The sequence below is a fragment of the Hyperoodon ampullatus genome (assembly GCF_949752795.1).
Source record: "Hyperoodon ampullatus genome assembly, chromosome: 7".
Classification (NCBI taxonomy): domain Eukaryota; kingdom Metazoa; phylum Chordata; class Mammalia; order Artiodactyla; family Ziphiidae; genus Hyperoodon; species Hyperoodon ampullatus.
Window position 1 is genome coordinate 33,718,630 of NC_136920.1, and position 15,316 is coordinate 33,733,945.

Here is a 15,316-nt window from a genome sequence, read left to right on the forward strand (position 1 = left end):
CCACGAATGGTCAAGGTGGAGTAAGAATCCAGACTCTACCACGTGGAGCCAAGAGTTCCCAAGAGAGTGGGATAAGGCTTGAATCCCCAGGCAGGGGGCAAGAGTCGGGAAAGGGACTCTTTTCAATCGTAGCTGGCCGGGTGATTTGAGAACTTTACGACCGCTGCAGGTGCAGCACAAGGCCGAACTCGGAAGCCCGGCACACAGATACCCTCTACTCTAGAGACGGCCACGGCACTCCGATCCACCGCTCCCGTTCTCGCGATACTGGCTGGCCCCTGTTCCGGGCTCCCGGCTCCCGCTAGGCCACGCCCCTCCACCTCAGCCCCTGTGTCGTCATTTCCTGTGGGTCTGCAAGCAAAGGGAGAAGATGGCGGCGCTGGGAGAACCTGTGCGACTGGAGAGGGGTGAGTGGGGCCGCGGCAGGGACCGACGTGGGCGGAGGGGGTGGGGGAGTGCCTTATCCCCGGGGGGCGTGGGGCAGCCAAGCTCCGAGACCCGGAAACAGGTTGTCCCTCGCGCTGGCGCCGGTGGCCGCCGATGTTGCTGCGCCCGGCCCCGGGGAGGCCGCTTGCTTTTCCTGACTGATCCTCAGACCCGTCCTGTGTTCACACGGACCGTTCGGGAGCACAGCACAGTTCACCACCACCTGTCTGCATTCGCGGACACACTCTGCACACGCGCTTCCTGGATGGGCACGGCAGACGCAGCGTTCAGAGATGTGTCAAGCTGAGCAAACAACACACGCCCAGTTTGGACAGGCTACATACACTGCTCGGTGTTGGTGCGTGCACAACCCAGTGTCCCCGCCTTCACCCACACAGCCCGGACACACAGCGCGTTCCCACAGAACCCCCGTTATTTGTGCACAAAACGCATCATTACTTCCACCACAACCTCACTTGTATTCGTATTGGGGGTATTTCCTGGCTGTGGTGCCGCTCCCGGGTACGGAGAAGGTGCTTTAAAAACAATCCTACTGAGGTGGTCTTGGGAAGAAGGTTACATAACTAGGCAGAATCGTGATAGATTGTAAAATACTTGAAAGTGCAGCCTTATTCCTTCTTTACAAATCCTACGATTGCTAACTGGCTGGTGGCTTGCTTTTTAGAGCAGGCTGTCAAGGAAAATAAAACCCGTTCTGCTGAGTAATTAGAAACGGAAAAGCCAGTGGAGGTACAAGGGTATGAGCCTTAAAGGGTCCTGTTGCAGATTTTCAGCATTCCACTCTTCCCCAAATGCTTTATTTCAAATAATTTTAAGCATACTTTTGACACACCAATATTAGAAGTCATTGGTAAGAGTCAAAAAGTACAAACTAAACATTTGGAGTACTAGTTGTAAACAAAGTATAGGATGGAGATTGAAAATATCTTGCAAATATTAGCATATGCATTTACACTCTGAATATTAACTTCTGCTCTAAGAAAGGAATACATTTTTAGAATTGTATGTGGAGTCTTTCCTCATGCCTTCACACAAACCAGTGCACACTTAACATTGTTTATTCCTTATGGTGTTCACTATTTGTAAGTCTCTTTACAAGTGATGTTGTTTTTCTCCAGCCCACCAGACCATTAATTAAAGTATCATTTTTGACAGAGGAGTAGCTACTCTGGGAAGACTTGCTAAGTTAGGCCTAAGACTGTGACATCTTCTCCCTGAACACAATGACACTGTGCTTTGTAGATGGGAACAAATTTGTTTGGTGTTAACAGGAGTAGGTGTTTTTCTTTGAAAGCCAGTTGTAGGATTCTAACATGTTGGCGGTCTTTTGTATTTTTAAGTGCAGTACAAAATATGAAACTTCACCTCTGGCATTTAGTTTTGGTAGTCATGGCTTTGTTTTCTCCTATTTAAGAGTTCATTTTAGCTCCACAGTAGAATGCTCAGAACCTTAGTAGGATGAACTGCTAGTGGATGCCATTTAGCAGAATAAGAAAGTCAGATTACATCAACTCTGATTCTTAATACTTAGCATTCTGTTTAACAGACTTTATTAAGAAACTCTTCCAGCAATCCTAGAGTATAAAAATAGTGCACATGATCAAGATCCTGGATGCCTTCAAAGTCGTCAAAACAAGATTCAGTGGAACCCATTTGAGCACATATTGGGTACCATGTAGGTTCAGTAAGGAGTATTTTACTTTTTCAGTTTTTTGTTAATTGGAAATTTTTATAGAGCTTACATATTGTAATTTTGTAAGTCAGAATATTTGATGAACCAGCACTCCTCATTCACCAGGAGTGAGATTCTGGTGGTGGGAGATCAGAATGGGGAAAGTCTTTTTCCATTGCATTGGATTAACATCAGTTTAAGCTTTTATTACCTGAAATTGAAGAATCTACTTCTTTCTTCACTACAATTTATTCCTAGGTTTCCAGATGCAAACACAAAGAAGGCCATACTAATTCTATAAAGAAAAAAGTTCCAGTCCTTTAGTATAGTATAAAATTCAGAACTTCTTCCAGTTAAGACAAAAGGAGGTAAGGAATTTAGAATAATAGGTACTCTAGCCCCCTGTGGTACAAACTAAGTTAAAAACAAAAATCCAAGGAGAGATAGTCAGTGTTGGAACATGACTGAATCTTGTAAAATTTCTTAATTCCTAAAATACTTACCCTCACACTTCCCAATGAGAATTGCCTAACATGCTTAATGTATTTGTATAGATGTGTAGAATCCCATACACTGTGTATCCCAAATACACTGTGTTAATGATCCTAAGTTGAAAACAGACCAGTTAATTTTACTCACTTCTATCATTGTTTTAAATGTGTTCCTGCGAGTAACTGCACCTATTATTGAAGAGTTTTCCTATCTACATATATATTACGTTTCCTTTTGGGAAATAAACAGTGATTTCACTAGCACACAGTGTTTTATACTGTTCAGTGCTTTGGTTACTAATGATGGTGGGTAAATTTTTATTGACTAAATAGCTTCTGATAATACTGTCAGCTTTTCTATAGCAGTACAGTGTTCATGTGTCTATGACATTTGAGCTCCAGTCCTTTCCTATGACGTTTATTACTTTATATTTGATTTTCCTATGTCTCTCAAAGATACTGTTTTCCAGATTTTATGATTGTGCAACATCAGTATTTCTTCCTAATCCACAGTAAAATTTAACATTCTTCTCAGACTTTACATTCCTATCCTCCATACATGAACACACACGCAAACACACCACACACAAGTTCATATGCATGCTTTTTTTCTCTGTGTTATACATATTTCTTGTTAGTCGTTAAGGAATGAATCCTAAATGCTGCGCTGTTACACAAGCATTTAGAGAGTATTCTGGGACTTCCCTGGCAGTCCAGTGGTTAAGACTCCATGCTTCCACTGCAGGGGGCACGGGTTCGGTTCCTGGTTGGGGAACTGAGAGCCTGCATGCCGCGTGGCATGGCCAAAAAATAAATAAATAAATAAATATTAGAGAATATTCTGAGAAAATTATCTATCAGTGTGTGTTTTTTTAACTATAGATATTTGTAGAGCAATTGAATTGTTGGAAAAACTGCAAAGGAGTGGAGAGGTACCACCACAGAAACTGCAGGCTTTACAAAGAGTCCTTCAAAGTGAATTCTGCAATGCTGTAAGAGAGGTGAGTAAATGGGTTTAAAATTTACTAAAAATTTGAGTTAATTAGGGTAATATTCTGAAATTGGGTTCAGAGTTTCTTTAAAAAGTGAACTTTAGAACCTGCCTCTCTTGTTTTCGGAATTTCTAATAGAAAAACATTTTACAAAGATGCAAAACTTTGTCTAAAATTTTAACGCATTCAGTAACTTCACAAAGAGCTCAAACATGGTATATTCTGAGATTTAAAATCGCAATAATAACTTTGGGTTTTTCAGGTGTATGAACATGTCTACGAGACTGTGGACATCAGTAGCAGTCCCGAAGTGAGAGCTAATGCGACTGCAAAGGTACATTTTTTCATTTATTAAACGGGAGAGAATTCTTCATAAATTAAAGGTTTAAAGTGTGCAGTTGTTAGATTCATGATAGGCTTATTTTGAAAACTAACAGTATCTTTCAAGGAACACTAAACTTCTCGATTCCTGAGAAATAGGACTTTTTAAATTGGTTTTACAAAAGATATTTTATGCAGTTTAGATGATGCATTAAAAATATACTTGCACACAAATAATACATGTATACATAGTTGCTGTATGTAATGTATATATCATTATGTAAATATTCATCAAAATTCTGAGGTATGAATTATTAGCCTCACTTTATTGGTGGGGAGGCATCAGATTAGGTTACTTACCTCAAACCACACAAATAGTAAATGGTAGATCTGGGGTACTCCCCGCCAGGTGCCGTTCACTTTCTCCTTAACCTTAACTCTGCAAATAGGAGGTTACCTCTTCAGAGCTGCAGGTGGTAGGTTTTATGTGCTTTCTCTGCCAGTATTTTCCTCAAATAATTCAAGCATTGACCTCAGCGTCCATCATATGTGGTTAGAATAAGTTAATATCGGCAGTAGGTGACTTATACTAGAACTAGTCATTAACAGGTAATTTTTCATTGATAGTTACTGGTTCACAAAAGGCAGTATTGGATTCTCTGTTGAGTACAAACACTTAAACATGTGGGTATTATTTGACAGAGTAGGAAAAAACGATTAAAACTTGGGTTTAATTGCTGACTTTCACAGCTTCCTGAATTTCTGAGCCTCAGTTCCATTATCTGTAAAATGAGGCCTCTTTCAGAGCTTAGAATATGGTGGTACTCAACAAATCTTGATTTTCTTTCTCTCTTCCTTCCCATGTTTGCTCACGTACCCTGATCCAACACACAAAAAAATAGTACCAGATTACTTAATTATCTTTAAAAGCAAAATGAAACCCAGAATCTCAACTCTGTTAGAATTAGTCTAGATTAGTCTAAATTTGAAAGTTTTGAAGATGTGCCTCTGTTTCACAATTCACATTGACTCTGTGTACCCCTTTTTTTCAATATTGAGTTATTTCTTGATGAGTTAGTATACAGTGCAAATAGTACAGCCGCCAGAATGACTGCATTACAAGGACAGCTGCCTCTGTACAGGTTGCATAGGTGGTCTGCGCCCTGCCCAGAAACCCCTGGAGGGGCCAGGCTTCCCAGCCCCAGAGCTCAGGGCTGCTGGCATGCGAGGGAAGGGGTTCTCCTCTTTAGTGTGCACATTGTTCATCTTCCTAGCAAGCCTGCTTGCCAAGCACTGCACAGAAGTTCTGGGCACTGGAAGGCCTAGGAGTGGCCTGAACGACCTTAACACTTCCTGCATAATCCCAGGGTAGGCTTTTCACTCATCCTCCTTAAAACACCACCTGCTTAGCTTACCTTCACTGTCAGTGCATTTGTGGGCATTCAAACATCAAAAATATTTACTTTAAAAGTGTTTTTTAAAAAGGGACAAAAGAATGAAGTGAACAGGGGCTTCCCTGGTGGCGCAGTGGTTGAGAGTCCGCCTGCCGATGCAGGGGACACGGGTTCGTGCCCCGGTCTGGGAAGATCCCACATGCTGCGGAGCGGCTGGGCCCGTGAGCTATGGCCGCTGAGCCTGTGCGTCCGGAGCCTGTGCTCCACAACCGGAGAGGCCACAGCGGTGAGAGGTCCGCGTACCGCAAAAAAAAAAAAATGAAGTGAACAAATGTCCTATTTTTTTAAATACGTAAAATTTTCTTTCAGGCTACTGTTGCTGCATTTGCTGCCAGTGAAGGACATTCTCATCCTCGAGTTGTTGAGCTCCCCAAAACAGAAGAAGGCCTTGGATTCAATATTATGGGAGGCAAAGAACAAAACTCTCCAATCTATATATCCCGAATAATTCCAGGTGGAATTGCTGATAGACACGGGGGTCTCAAGCGAGGAGATCAACTCCTTTCTGTTAACGGAGTGGTAGGGATGCATTTTATTTCTACTTGTAGCAATGTGTTGTGACCACTTGGGGGTGTACTTGAGTTATAGAAACAGAAGATGTAGGGAAAAACCAAAGAAGCTTTGTAGTTTAGAAATCCCTTGGGGGAATCTTAGGCACTACTATTTAGTAGAGTGATACTTTTTTTTTTTTTTTGCGGTGCGTGGGCCTCTCACTGTTGTGGCCTCTCCCGTTGCGGGGCACAGGCTCCGGACGCACAGGCTCAGTGGCCATGGCTCACAGGCCCGGCCGCTCCGCGGCATGTGGGGTCTTCCCAGATCGGGACACGAACCCGTGTCCCCTGCATCGGCAGGCCGACTCTCAACCACTGTGCCACCGGGGAAGCCCCAAGTGATACTTTTTGAAGCACTTTGTGTGTGTTTTGCTTCTTTCCAATGTAAATTAGCAATGCTCAGTGTGATTTTTATGAAGTAACTAAGCTCCTTAGTAGTTAAGGCAGTATGTTAAATTGAAAGTCTACCCTCAATTTAGTCTTATAGAATGGCAATTGCCTGATTTACTTCTGACCTAGTGAAATAATAGGGCATGTAGATTGATATGCTAATTATTTGGAACCTAAAAGACCAGTTCCTAAACTACAAACAGAATATGATTTAGCAGAGGATTTTACACTGATTAAAATGATAAAGCAGGATTATTTCATAGGTTTATAGTTTGAAATATAACATTACAAATTTTTTTACTTGTGTATATTTTAAACATTTTTCATTTTGAGTTACTTACAAAACCTAGATATTAATTGTGTTTGTGTCTGTGTGGTTTTTCTTTTCCTAGAGCGTTGAAGGAGAACATCATGAAAAAGCTGTAGAACTGCTGAAAGCAGCTCAAGGAAAGGTTAAATTAGTAGTACGGTACACACCCAAGGTCTTGGAAGAAATGGAGTCACGCTTTGAAAAAATGAGATCAGCAAAACGCAGGCAACAGACCTAAAACTTTACATTCCGTTTTGCTTTTAGCTAGAGAAGTTTTACTTGTGACCTACTGATGGCCGCAATGCCAATGATTATAAAAAAAAAAAAAAACTTCCCGTGAAATCCTCCTTGCCATTTTATAAATGCCTATTTTAACATCATTTATGGTTCCAGAGATACATACACTTTTTTCTGACAAGAAAACGTAAAAAGGTGATGAGGGCAATTCTGTCCTGCTGTTTTTACAGGCCTTTTTCAACAAATGCAGATTTTGTCATAAAGTTGTTATAGATTTTTAAAAATGCTTTTTTAATATTAAAATGTACTTTTACATTCTTAACCTTTTTTTAGGGAAAAAAAGTTTTGTTTATTTGGCTGCTTATTTAAAAATAACAGTTCTCCATTCTTTTCTTTGCTTTTTTTTTTCACCTGTAACATTTCTTTATGGTTTTCCAAGAAATTAAACATAACAGTCTCAGCTACAGCAGTTTATTACACTATCAATATTAACATCACTGCTGTGTTTTGTATTTGGAACACACACATAATATATATTATCAATGGTAAATTATAACTCAGCACAGTGGAAGTTTCTTACTCTTATTTAAACATAATATATAATGAATATTCATTTATACTGATTTATAAAAGTTTTTAAACACTGATACAATCATTGCTAAAATATGTATTCTTTCATAATATTTGAGTAGTGAGGCAAGAGAATGTAATTTGATTGTTAGCAATACTGATAACATCTTTCTATTTATAGTCAACAATATATCATAAATTATAAATGCAAAAAGAGGTTTAGGTTTCATCTTTTGCAAATTTTTTTAATGCTATTCATTTTTATTTAAATATATTTCTTATATTTTCATTGTTCCATTTCTAGAGATGAGCCAGTTAATTTGTGGTGGGAAATAGCAAAGAAGAAAAAGTAATACCTTTAACCTCACTAGGCTCAAGAGTTACACACTCTTAAGTAGCTCAATTTAAAGACTTGATATTAAATAGGAAAAAGATAGAAGGGTATATTTAAGATATATAGAAATCATGAGGTGATACATTCATAAGAATCTGCAGACGCTTTGTCAAAATGAGTAAGAACTCATTCACTAGTTGGATTTAGAGATGTGATCTTTATGATTCAGCTATAATGATGGGAATTCTGAGATACTTTGATTTGTCCACTGGATGTCACTGTTTTACTGAAAGGCAGCTATTAGTGGATGACTGTGACTGAGGTCTTTTTAAAGGCAGAAATTAAAGAGGTAAGGTTCATTTTCAGACACAACTTACAGGAACATTTGTCAGGCTTTTAAAAATTTTAAGTGACAGGTGCTAGAAAGAAAATCATGGATTGAAATACATAAGGAATTTAGAATAATTATCAACCCTGTGTAAAGAGTGGGCATTTTGTGACATTCCTTCAGGAAGAATAGAAATATGTATCTTTTTCTGCATGTTTATGAGCACTGTGAGTCTTAAAAGGTTATTCCGGTTTCCAATGATTTTCAGAGTAAAAGTCAGCATTGTTATTTATCTTTTAGGTATTGAACACTGGATTGCATGGTTGAATGTGTCTTTAGTCCACTACAAAATGTGCTTGTTATTGATAGGATCGTGTTATTAAATTGTATATTTCCAAATTAATTGATGTTTTAAAAATGTTGAGACCAAAGTAGTGTAGAAGAGTTACGGACTTAATTTAATTGTAAAATTATTAGAGGTATTTGTTGTAGAGCTTTATATATTAAAGAGCGGTATCAGTGCATATAAAGACAGTAATATTATTGTTATGCTTGTATTCTTGCATTACATGGTAACTAAACCCTGAAGAAATCTTAGTATTACTACAGCTGCAGTAGCTTTTAAGGGTGTGTCAACATTTCATTATAAATTATAGCTTCCTGGTTCAGTATCTCAGCTGTTTCAGAACTTTCAGCCAAGTTAAACCTTTCTTGGTGTTGAAACTTAGTAAGTTGAGTAAGCTATTTTTTGTTTCTTCTAGAGTAATCCACAATCTGTTCTTTGTGTGGGTTGGCACTTATTTGTAATTCTTAAAATATGGATAGCTTGAAAGAGCCAAATACAGTAGTTTTGCTTGCTCCCGTTGAGCATGAGTAGCAGTAGTTTATTTTCTTTAATGCAGTTTTCATAGCGTATCCAGAATTTTAAATCCTGACCATAGAAAAATGCAGTCATTCAGTGGCAAAGATGTACGATAGTGGTCTAGTATAGTGAGGAAATGAAGGCAATTTTCATCTTATAAATGTATGATTCATGAACATAACTAGGTACATAGTAAGTATATAGTAGGTGTTTGATTTGTAAATTATAAATATAAATTATCTTCCCTTCCCAATTTCCATTTATTTTCTTGGTATTTCAAAATGAGTTGACTCAGTGATTCTCAGCCTTAGCTGCATATTAGAATACCCTGCAGGCCTTTAAAAAATAATGACACTTGAGTCCCATCTGATACCAACTCAATCAGAATCTGTGAGGTGGGGCCAGATGCTTAGTTTTTCAGAGCTTTCCAGCTGGTTCTAAAGGACACCGAGGGTTGAGAACCACTTGTTTTCCCCTTTATAAAATGCTCTAAGTACACTTTCGGAGGTATCAGAATAATTCAGTTTACAGCTACTACTAAGTAGCTGCAAATGTGATGATTAGTTATATTTCTTAGTAATTTCTTTAGGAAATAAAGGTACTTGGCATTCCTTATTTGGGAAGTAATTACAGCCTCCCTTTTTCTTTCTTTTTTTAAATAAAATCTATCAGTAGTTTCAATGTAAACTTGTTAATGTGTCATCTTTCTGCCCCCTTTGCCTTTAAAACTTTCAAAAATAAATGTTTATTATTTGAGAAGCATGTTTAAAAGTTACAGATGAGAAATATTTTCATTGATAATTATGTGCTGTCTTCATATGGCCACTTTATCCACTAGTATAACACTAGGTTATAGTGGCCTAGTTCTTTGGGGTTTGATAATTCAGATGTGTTTTTTAAAAAACAAAACAAAACATTTTCTTCCTCTTCTAAATTTTTGAAAGTTACTTTGCTCAAGTACTTAAATAGTTTGGCTCAATACTTTGTTTACAATACAAATGGATATTATAGCATTTAATAGAAGAAATGGCTATGGATTATCTGAAAAGAATGTCAGCATGACTTGATGTAGACTTAAAAGAATATATGTTGTGAGTATTTTATTATGTGGAATGATCATTGAAATATTAAGGACTCTAGTAATTGTATTTCCTGAATAAATGTATGTTTATGAATTTTCTAACTTATATTTTTGTTGTTCCTCTGCTAACAATCTGGTTTATAGTTTTTATTGTCCAAGATGTTACTAACAGTGTTTCTTCAAAGGTTGTTGTAGTTCTATAATGATGAAATAGTGGAAAAACCCAAATTGCTTCCACATTAACTTTCAAGAACTTCCGAACGAATTTGTATCTGGACATAGTTTTTAAAAACATTAGTAAACAGTATACTTCTACTTTAAGTTTGAAGTAAAGGAATATAATAGCCAAAATGGATTTAACACTTTTTCAGTGGATGGCTTCATTTATCAATTTAATTCTGATTCAAAGGCTTATTTAAAATAAATTTGTATTAGTTATATTCTTGTTCTTTGGATTTGAAAAATTTTGATGCAACTACACAATCAATGTGCTTCTGAAAGAAATGTATAAAATAACTTTTAAATGAGGTAAAAGCATACTCTGGTGGTTACTGGAATGAAACTTCAAATTCCCATATTTTGCTTTGCCTTTCGTAAAATGTAACTACAGAAAAGATTCTCTTGTATCATTTTAAGAGAGGCTGTCTGGCATGTGATTGAGAGCGCAGAATCTGGAGCCTGACTGTCCTGATTTGAATCCTAGATTCACTATGACTGTGTAATCTTACACAAGTTACCTCTCTTTGCCTTAGTTCCTTCATCTGTCATGTGTAGTAAGGATGCCTATATGTGTCATACCATGATCTGTAAATCCCTTAGAAAGGTGCCTGCATAGTAAGTGCTGTTTGTTTGTGTTTGCTGTTATTTTCAAGTATAATAGTTTCAGGACCTTATTAGCTAAAGAAAGACATTGTGGCCAAATAAAATTAGCAAGTTCTTATTTTTGATGCCTAGAAAACAGATAACCAACCTTTAAATTATGCTTGAAAATAAGATTCATAGGAATTTTCAGATTTCACTGATCAAAGAAACTCCTGGAATTCTAAAAATAGGGGAGTTTGAGGGATGTAGGGTTGAGGTCACATTCAGAATGAAAATCATAAGAAAATAAGTCCCAATAAGGGACTTGTTTAATCAGAAAAGCAATTTGTGGGGGGGATATGTCCTAGAGACAATGGATTGCTGGAATGGGCTTCAGACAATACAAGGCATAATTCACCATAGTGAATTTTTTAAAGGCATAAAATTATACAAGCAACCAGGGGTACAACGAAATACATTTATTGTTAGCCCTCAGTTTCTTTAAAATTTCAGTAAACCAGAATACCCATTCTCTAAATCTTTAAATTCTAGTTTTGTTATATTCATTATCATTAATTCTGATTTTAATATGATGAAAAATTTTGTACATGTATTTCTTTAGTGGCAGTTTTTTGTATATTTATTTATTTGGTGGCAGAAAACCTGCATGAAATCTTTAGGACTTACTTTATATACAGAGCAAAAGTAAATTCATACAGAGACCATTTGTCAACTTTATTTTGATTTAAACTTCTTTTTTTAAAAAAAGGACAAGCACTGCACACCAACAGCAAGTTATGTGTAAGAGCTCTCCTAATTCTCATCAGCTACAGAAGCATATTTTGGACACAGTCAAGATTTGGTTCTTGTAAAAAGTTTTCTTTAGGAGAGAAAGCTTGGGAGAATTCTAATTTGTTAGTCTCTCCAGAGTTGTTCTAAACAATTGGATTAAAAAATTTAGCCATTGGCTGCAGATAAGGTCCCTTTACATGGCAGTTATTGCATTTCATCAGAGTAACAAAAACCCAAACGTTTAATTTTGTTTTTTTTATTTGGCAAAGAAGTGCAATCTGAAAGCATGAAATAGCCAAGGGAAAATTTTTATTTCTGGTATCTCTTATTTGACATACCTTGAACCCAGAGTTTAGGTGCTAACTTTTGACTTTGTGTTTTAAGGTATTGTGGGTTGAATTGTGTGTCTGTCTCCCCCACCCCCAAAAGATATGTTGGAGTCTTAACCCCTCAGAATGTGACTTTATTTGGAGATAGGGTCTTTAGAGATGATTAAGTTAAAGTAAGATGATTAGGGTGGGCCTACTCTAGTATGGCTGCTGTCCTTAAAAAAAAAAAGGTAAATTTGGACACACGCACACACACAGGGAGAACACCATGGGAAGTTGAAGGCAGAGATTGGGGTGATAGTTCTACAAGCCAAGAAATATCAAAGATTAACAGCAAACCACCAGAAACAAGGAGAGGCATGAACAGATTCTCTCCCTCAGCCCTCAGAAGGAACCAAGCCCATGGACACCTTGATCTGGGACTTTGAGCCTCTAAAACTGGAACGATAAATTTCTTCAAGCCACCCAGTTTGTGGTACTTCATTATGGCAGCCCTAGAAAACAAATGCGTAAGAATCCTGGCATCACTATTGAAAATGGGTGCTGAAGCAAAATTAAATGTGGCTCCTCCTTTGTGCAATAAAAGGGTCTCAGTAGAAATGGTTTTGGTTAAGAAACAATGGAGTCCTGGCCTCTGGGGATGAGGGGAGGGGTTCTTTGTTTGCTGTTGTTGAAATGCTTATAACACCCATGCATCTGTAATTGAGCTGCGCCTCCAGTGGCTTCCTGGGCTCATCAGCCCTTCAGAACTTAGCTTTTTCTTTTTAGGCCGCCAGTTACTAAATTAGCTGTATCGTTCTCAACTCAAGGACTTTCCAGGAGTTGGTAGTGGCAGAATATTCAGCACTGAGGAGAGGCGTTTCTGCAGCAGCCCTTGGTCTGATGGGAACATGATGAGCGTTCGTCTCTGGCCAGGGGTATTTCACCCTGTAAAGGTTTGTGCTGGCTCCTTGTGTGTGCCTGATGCAAAGCATTAATTCAGCCACAACTGATTGTGCTGTTCCCTCCTTAAAACTTCCCCTTGTGCTTAGGATAAAATGCAGATCCCTTGCCATGATTTAAAAGGTTCTGCATAATCCATTCCCTGCTTCCTCTCAAGCCTCATGTCATCCTAGTGCCCCGTTGGCTCTACTCCACTCCAAATCCCCCTCACTGGAAGCCTTGCCCTTTGGTTCTTCCCCTGGGTGGCTGCTCATTCAGGTGTAAGCTGGAGTCACCACCTCTGTTAAGCCTCCATCTGTTCCATCTAAAGGTAGGTTCCTTTACTAATATGGCAACACCTTGTTTCCTTGTTTATATTACGTGCTTAATTGTGCCTTCCCATTAGAATTTTTAAGTTCTAATCACAGCAAGAAGGATCCCAACTGTTCACATTTGTTCCGCCATCGCCTAGCACGGTATGGTGACTTGTTACATATACCCTGTTGAATTGGCTTACTTTTCATAATTCCACAGGTACATCAAGAACTTACATTGGAACCATATAAAAACAATAACAGTGATGGTGTACACCAAGATAGGGGCACATAACTTTCACAGAATCAGAGAAACCAAATAGTTTTTCCAGAATCACACTGTTAGTGATTAACACAGCCAAGATTAAATCTCAAATTTGTTTTTAAAACCTACACTTTTCCACCAGTGCCACACTGCACTTTTAACTAGTGTTTTCCTCTTTTTTTTTTTCTGGCCGTGCCATGTGGCATGCGGAATCTTAGTTCCCCAACCAGGGGTTGAACCTGTGCCCCCTGCAGTGGAAGCATGGAGTCTTAACCACTGCACCACCAGGGAAGTCCCCTTCTCTCATTCATTTTTTTTAAAACTTATTGAAGTATAGATTTATTGTACAATGTTCATTTCTGCTGTACAGCAAAGTGATTCAGTTCTACACATTGTCCTTCATATTCTTTTCTATTATGGTTTATCACAGGATATGTAGAGTTCTCTGTGCTATACAGTAGATCTTGTTGTTTATCCATCCTATATATAATAGTTTTTTGTTTTGGTTTGGTTCGGTTTTTCTGGCCGCGCCACGCAGCTTGCAAGATCTTAGTTCCCCAACCAGGGATTGAACCCAGGGCCACGGCAGTGAAAACGCTGAGTCCCAGCCACAGGACTGCCAGGGAATTCCCAATAGTTATTTTTTTCTTTTCTTTTTTTAATTGAAGTATAGTTGAAGTACAATGTTGTGTTAGTTTCAGGTGTACAGCTAAGTGATTCAGTTATACATACACATGTATCTTTTTTCCTCATTTCTTAGCTTTCTCAGTGTTTTTGGTGGGGTTTTTTTTGTTTGGCTGCTCTGGGTTTTAGTTGCAGCATGTGGGATCTTTAGTTATGGCATGCGGGATCTTTAGTTGTGGCATGCAGCATCTTTTTTTAAGTTGTGGCATGTGGGATCTAGTTCCCTGACCAGGGATCGAACCCCGACCCCCTGCATTGGAAGTGCAGAGTCTTAACCACTGGACCACCAGGGAAGTCCCAGTGTTTTTGGTTTAGATGTTTTCTTTTTTGAGCTAGAGTCCTGTGTCACACACGCACAAAAGCAGGAGAGTCAGAGGAACAAGAAAACAATGTACTTTTAGGTGGTGATGAGTGTTAGGAAGTCCAGCAGGGTAAGAAGGCTGAGAGCCAAAGAGAAAATAAGACTCAGGGACATTAAGTCACTTGTCAGGGTTCACAACCAGTGATGCCACGGTCCCTTCACATTCTGGGCTGTCTGAGATGGGCTCAGGGACACGGGCCTACCGTATCTGAGCAGCTAGCTTTGTGATTTTCTTTGGAGCCTCCGTACAGCACCAACTGCACATCCCATAATGCTTGCAGTGACTGAGTACTAGCACTATCTTTTAAGGTTTTACTCTGTGCTGATGATCCCTTTGTATTGTCCTTACCATTTATTTCCACTGGCTCCCCACCCCAGCTGGAATACTAACCTAAGCACCTCACCGTGACCCCCCAGCCCTGTATGGCCAGCCTCTGCAGCCTTCCTCACACTCTCCCCTCTCTAGTCCCACTCGTCCCCTTTCTCCAACATGACAGGCCTTTACACTTGCTGTTCCCTCAGGCTGAAATCTCCTTCACCCTCTGCTGATAGGTATTTGTCTATTTTGTCAGCCCACTCACCCCCCTCCAAGATCATAAACTTCTTGAGGACAGGCAGGCCTTTGTTTTGTTTCCTGCTATATACCCAGAGCTGAAAACAGTGCCTGGCACATGGCAGACAATCCATACTTGTTGAGAGAACGATATGAACGAACACGATGCTATTTTAGAGAATGAGGACAGGAAAGGCCTCTCTGAGGAGATGACATTTGAACAGGAACCTGAATGGTATGAATTGAAGAAGTCATC

The 15,316-nt window shown here is 38.8% G+C and overlaps 1 protein-coding gene across 1 annotated transcript; it reads left to right on the plus strand.

Annotated features, from left to right (window-relative positions):
* Window positions 1–2,043: 2,043 nt before the first annotated feature.
* On the plus strand, window positions 2,044–7,267 carry LIN7C (lin-7 homolog C, crumbs cell polarity complex component; the record flags this gene model as incomplete). Its single annotated transcript, XM_079707775.1, has 5 exons — window positions 2,044–2,122; window positions 3,493–3,611; window positions 3,865–3,936; window positions 5,687–5,896; window positions 6,711–7,267. 5 exons carry the CDS (start codon window positions 2,044–2,046, stop codon window positions 6,864–6,866), a joined length of 636 nt encoding a protein of 211 aa, XP_079563901.1. The 3' UTR covers window positions 6,867–7,267.
* Window positions 7,268–15,316: the final 8,049 nt, after the last annotated feature.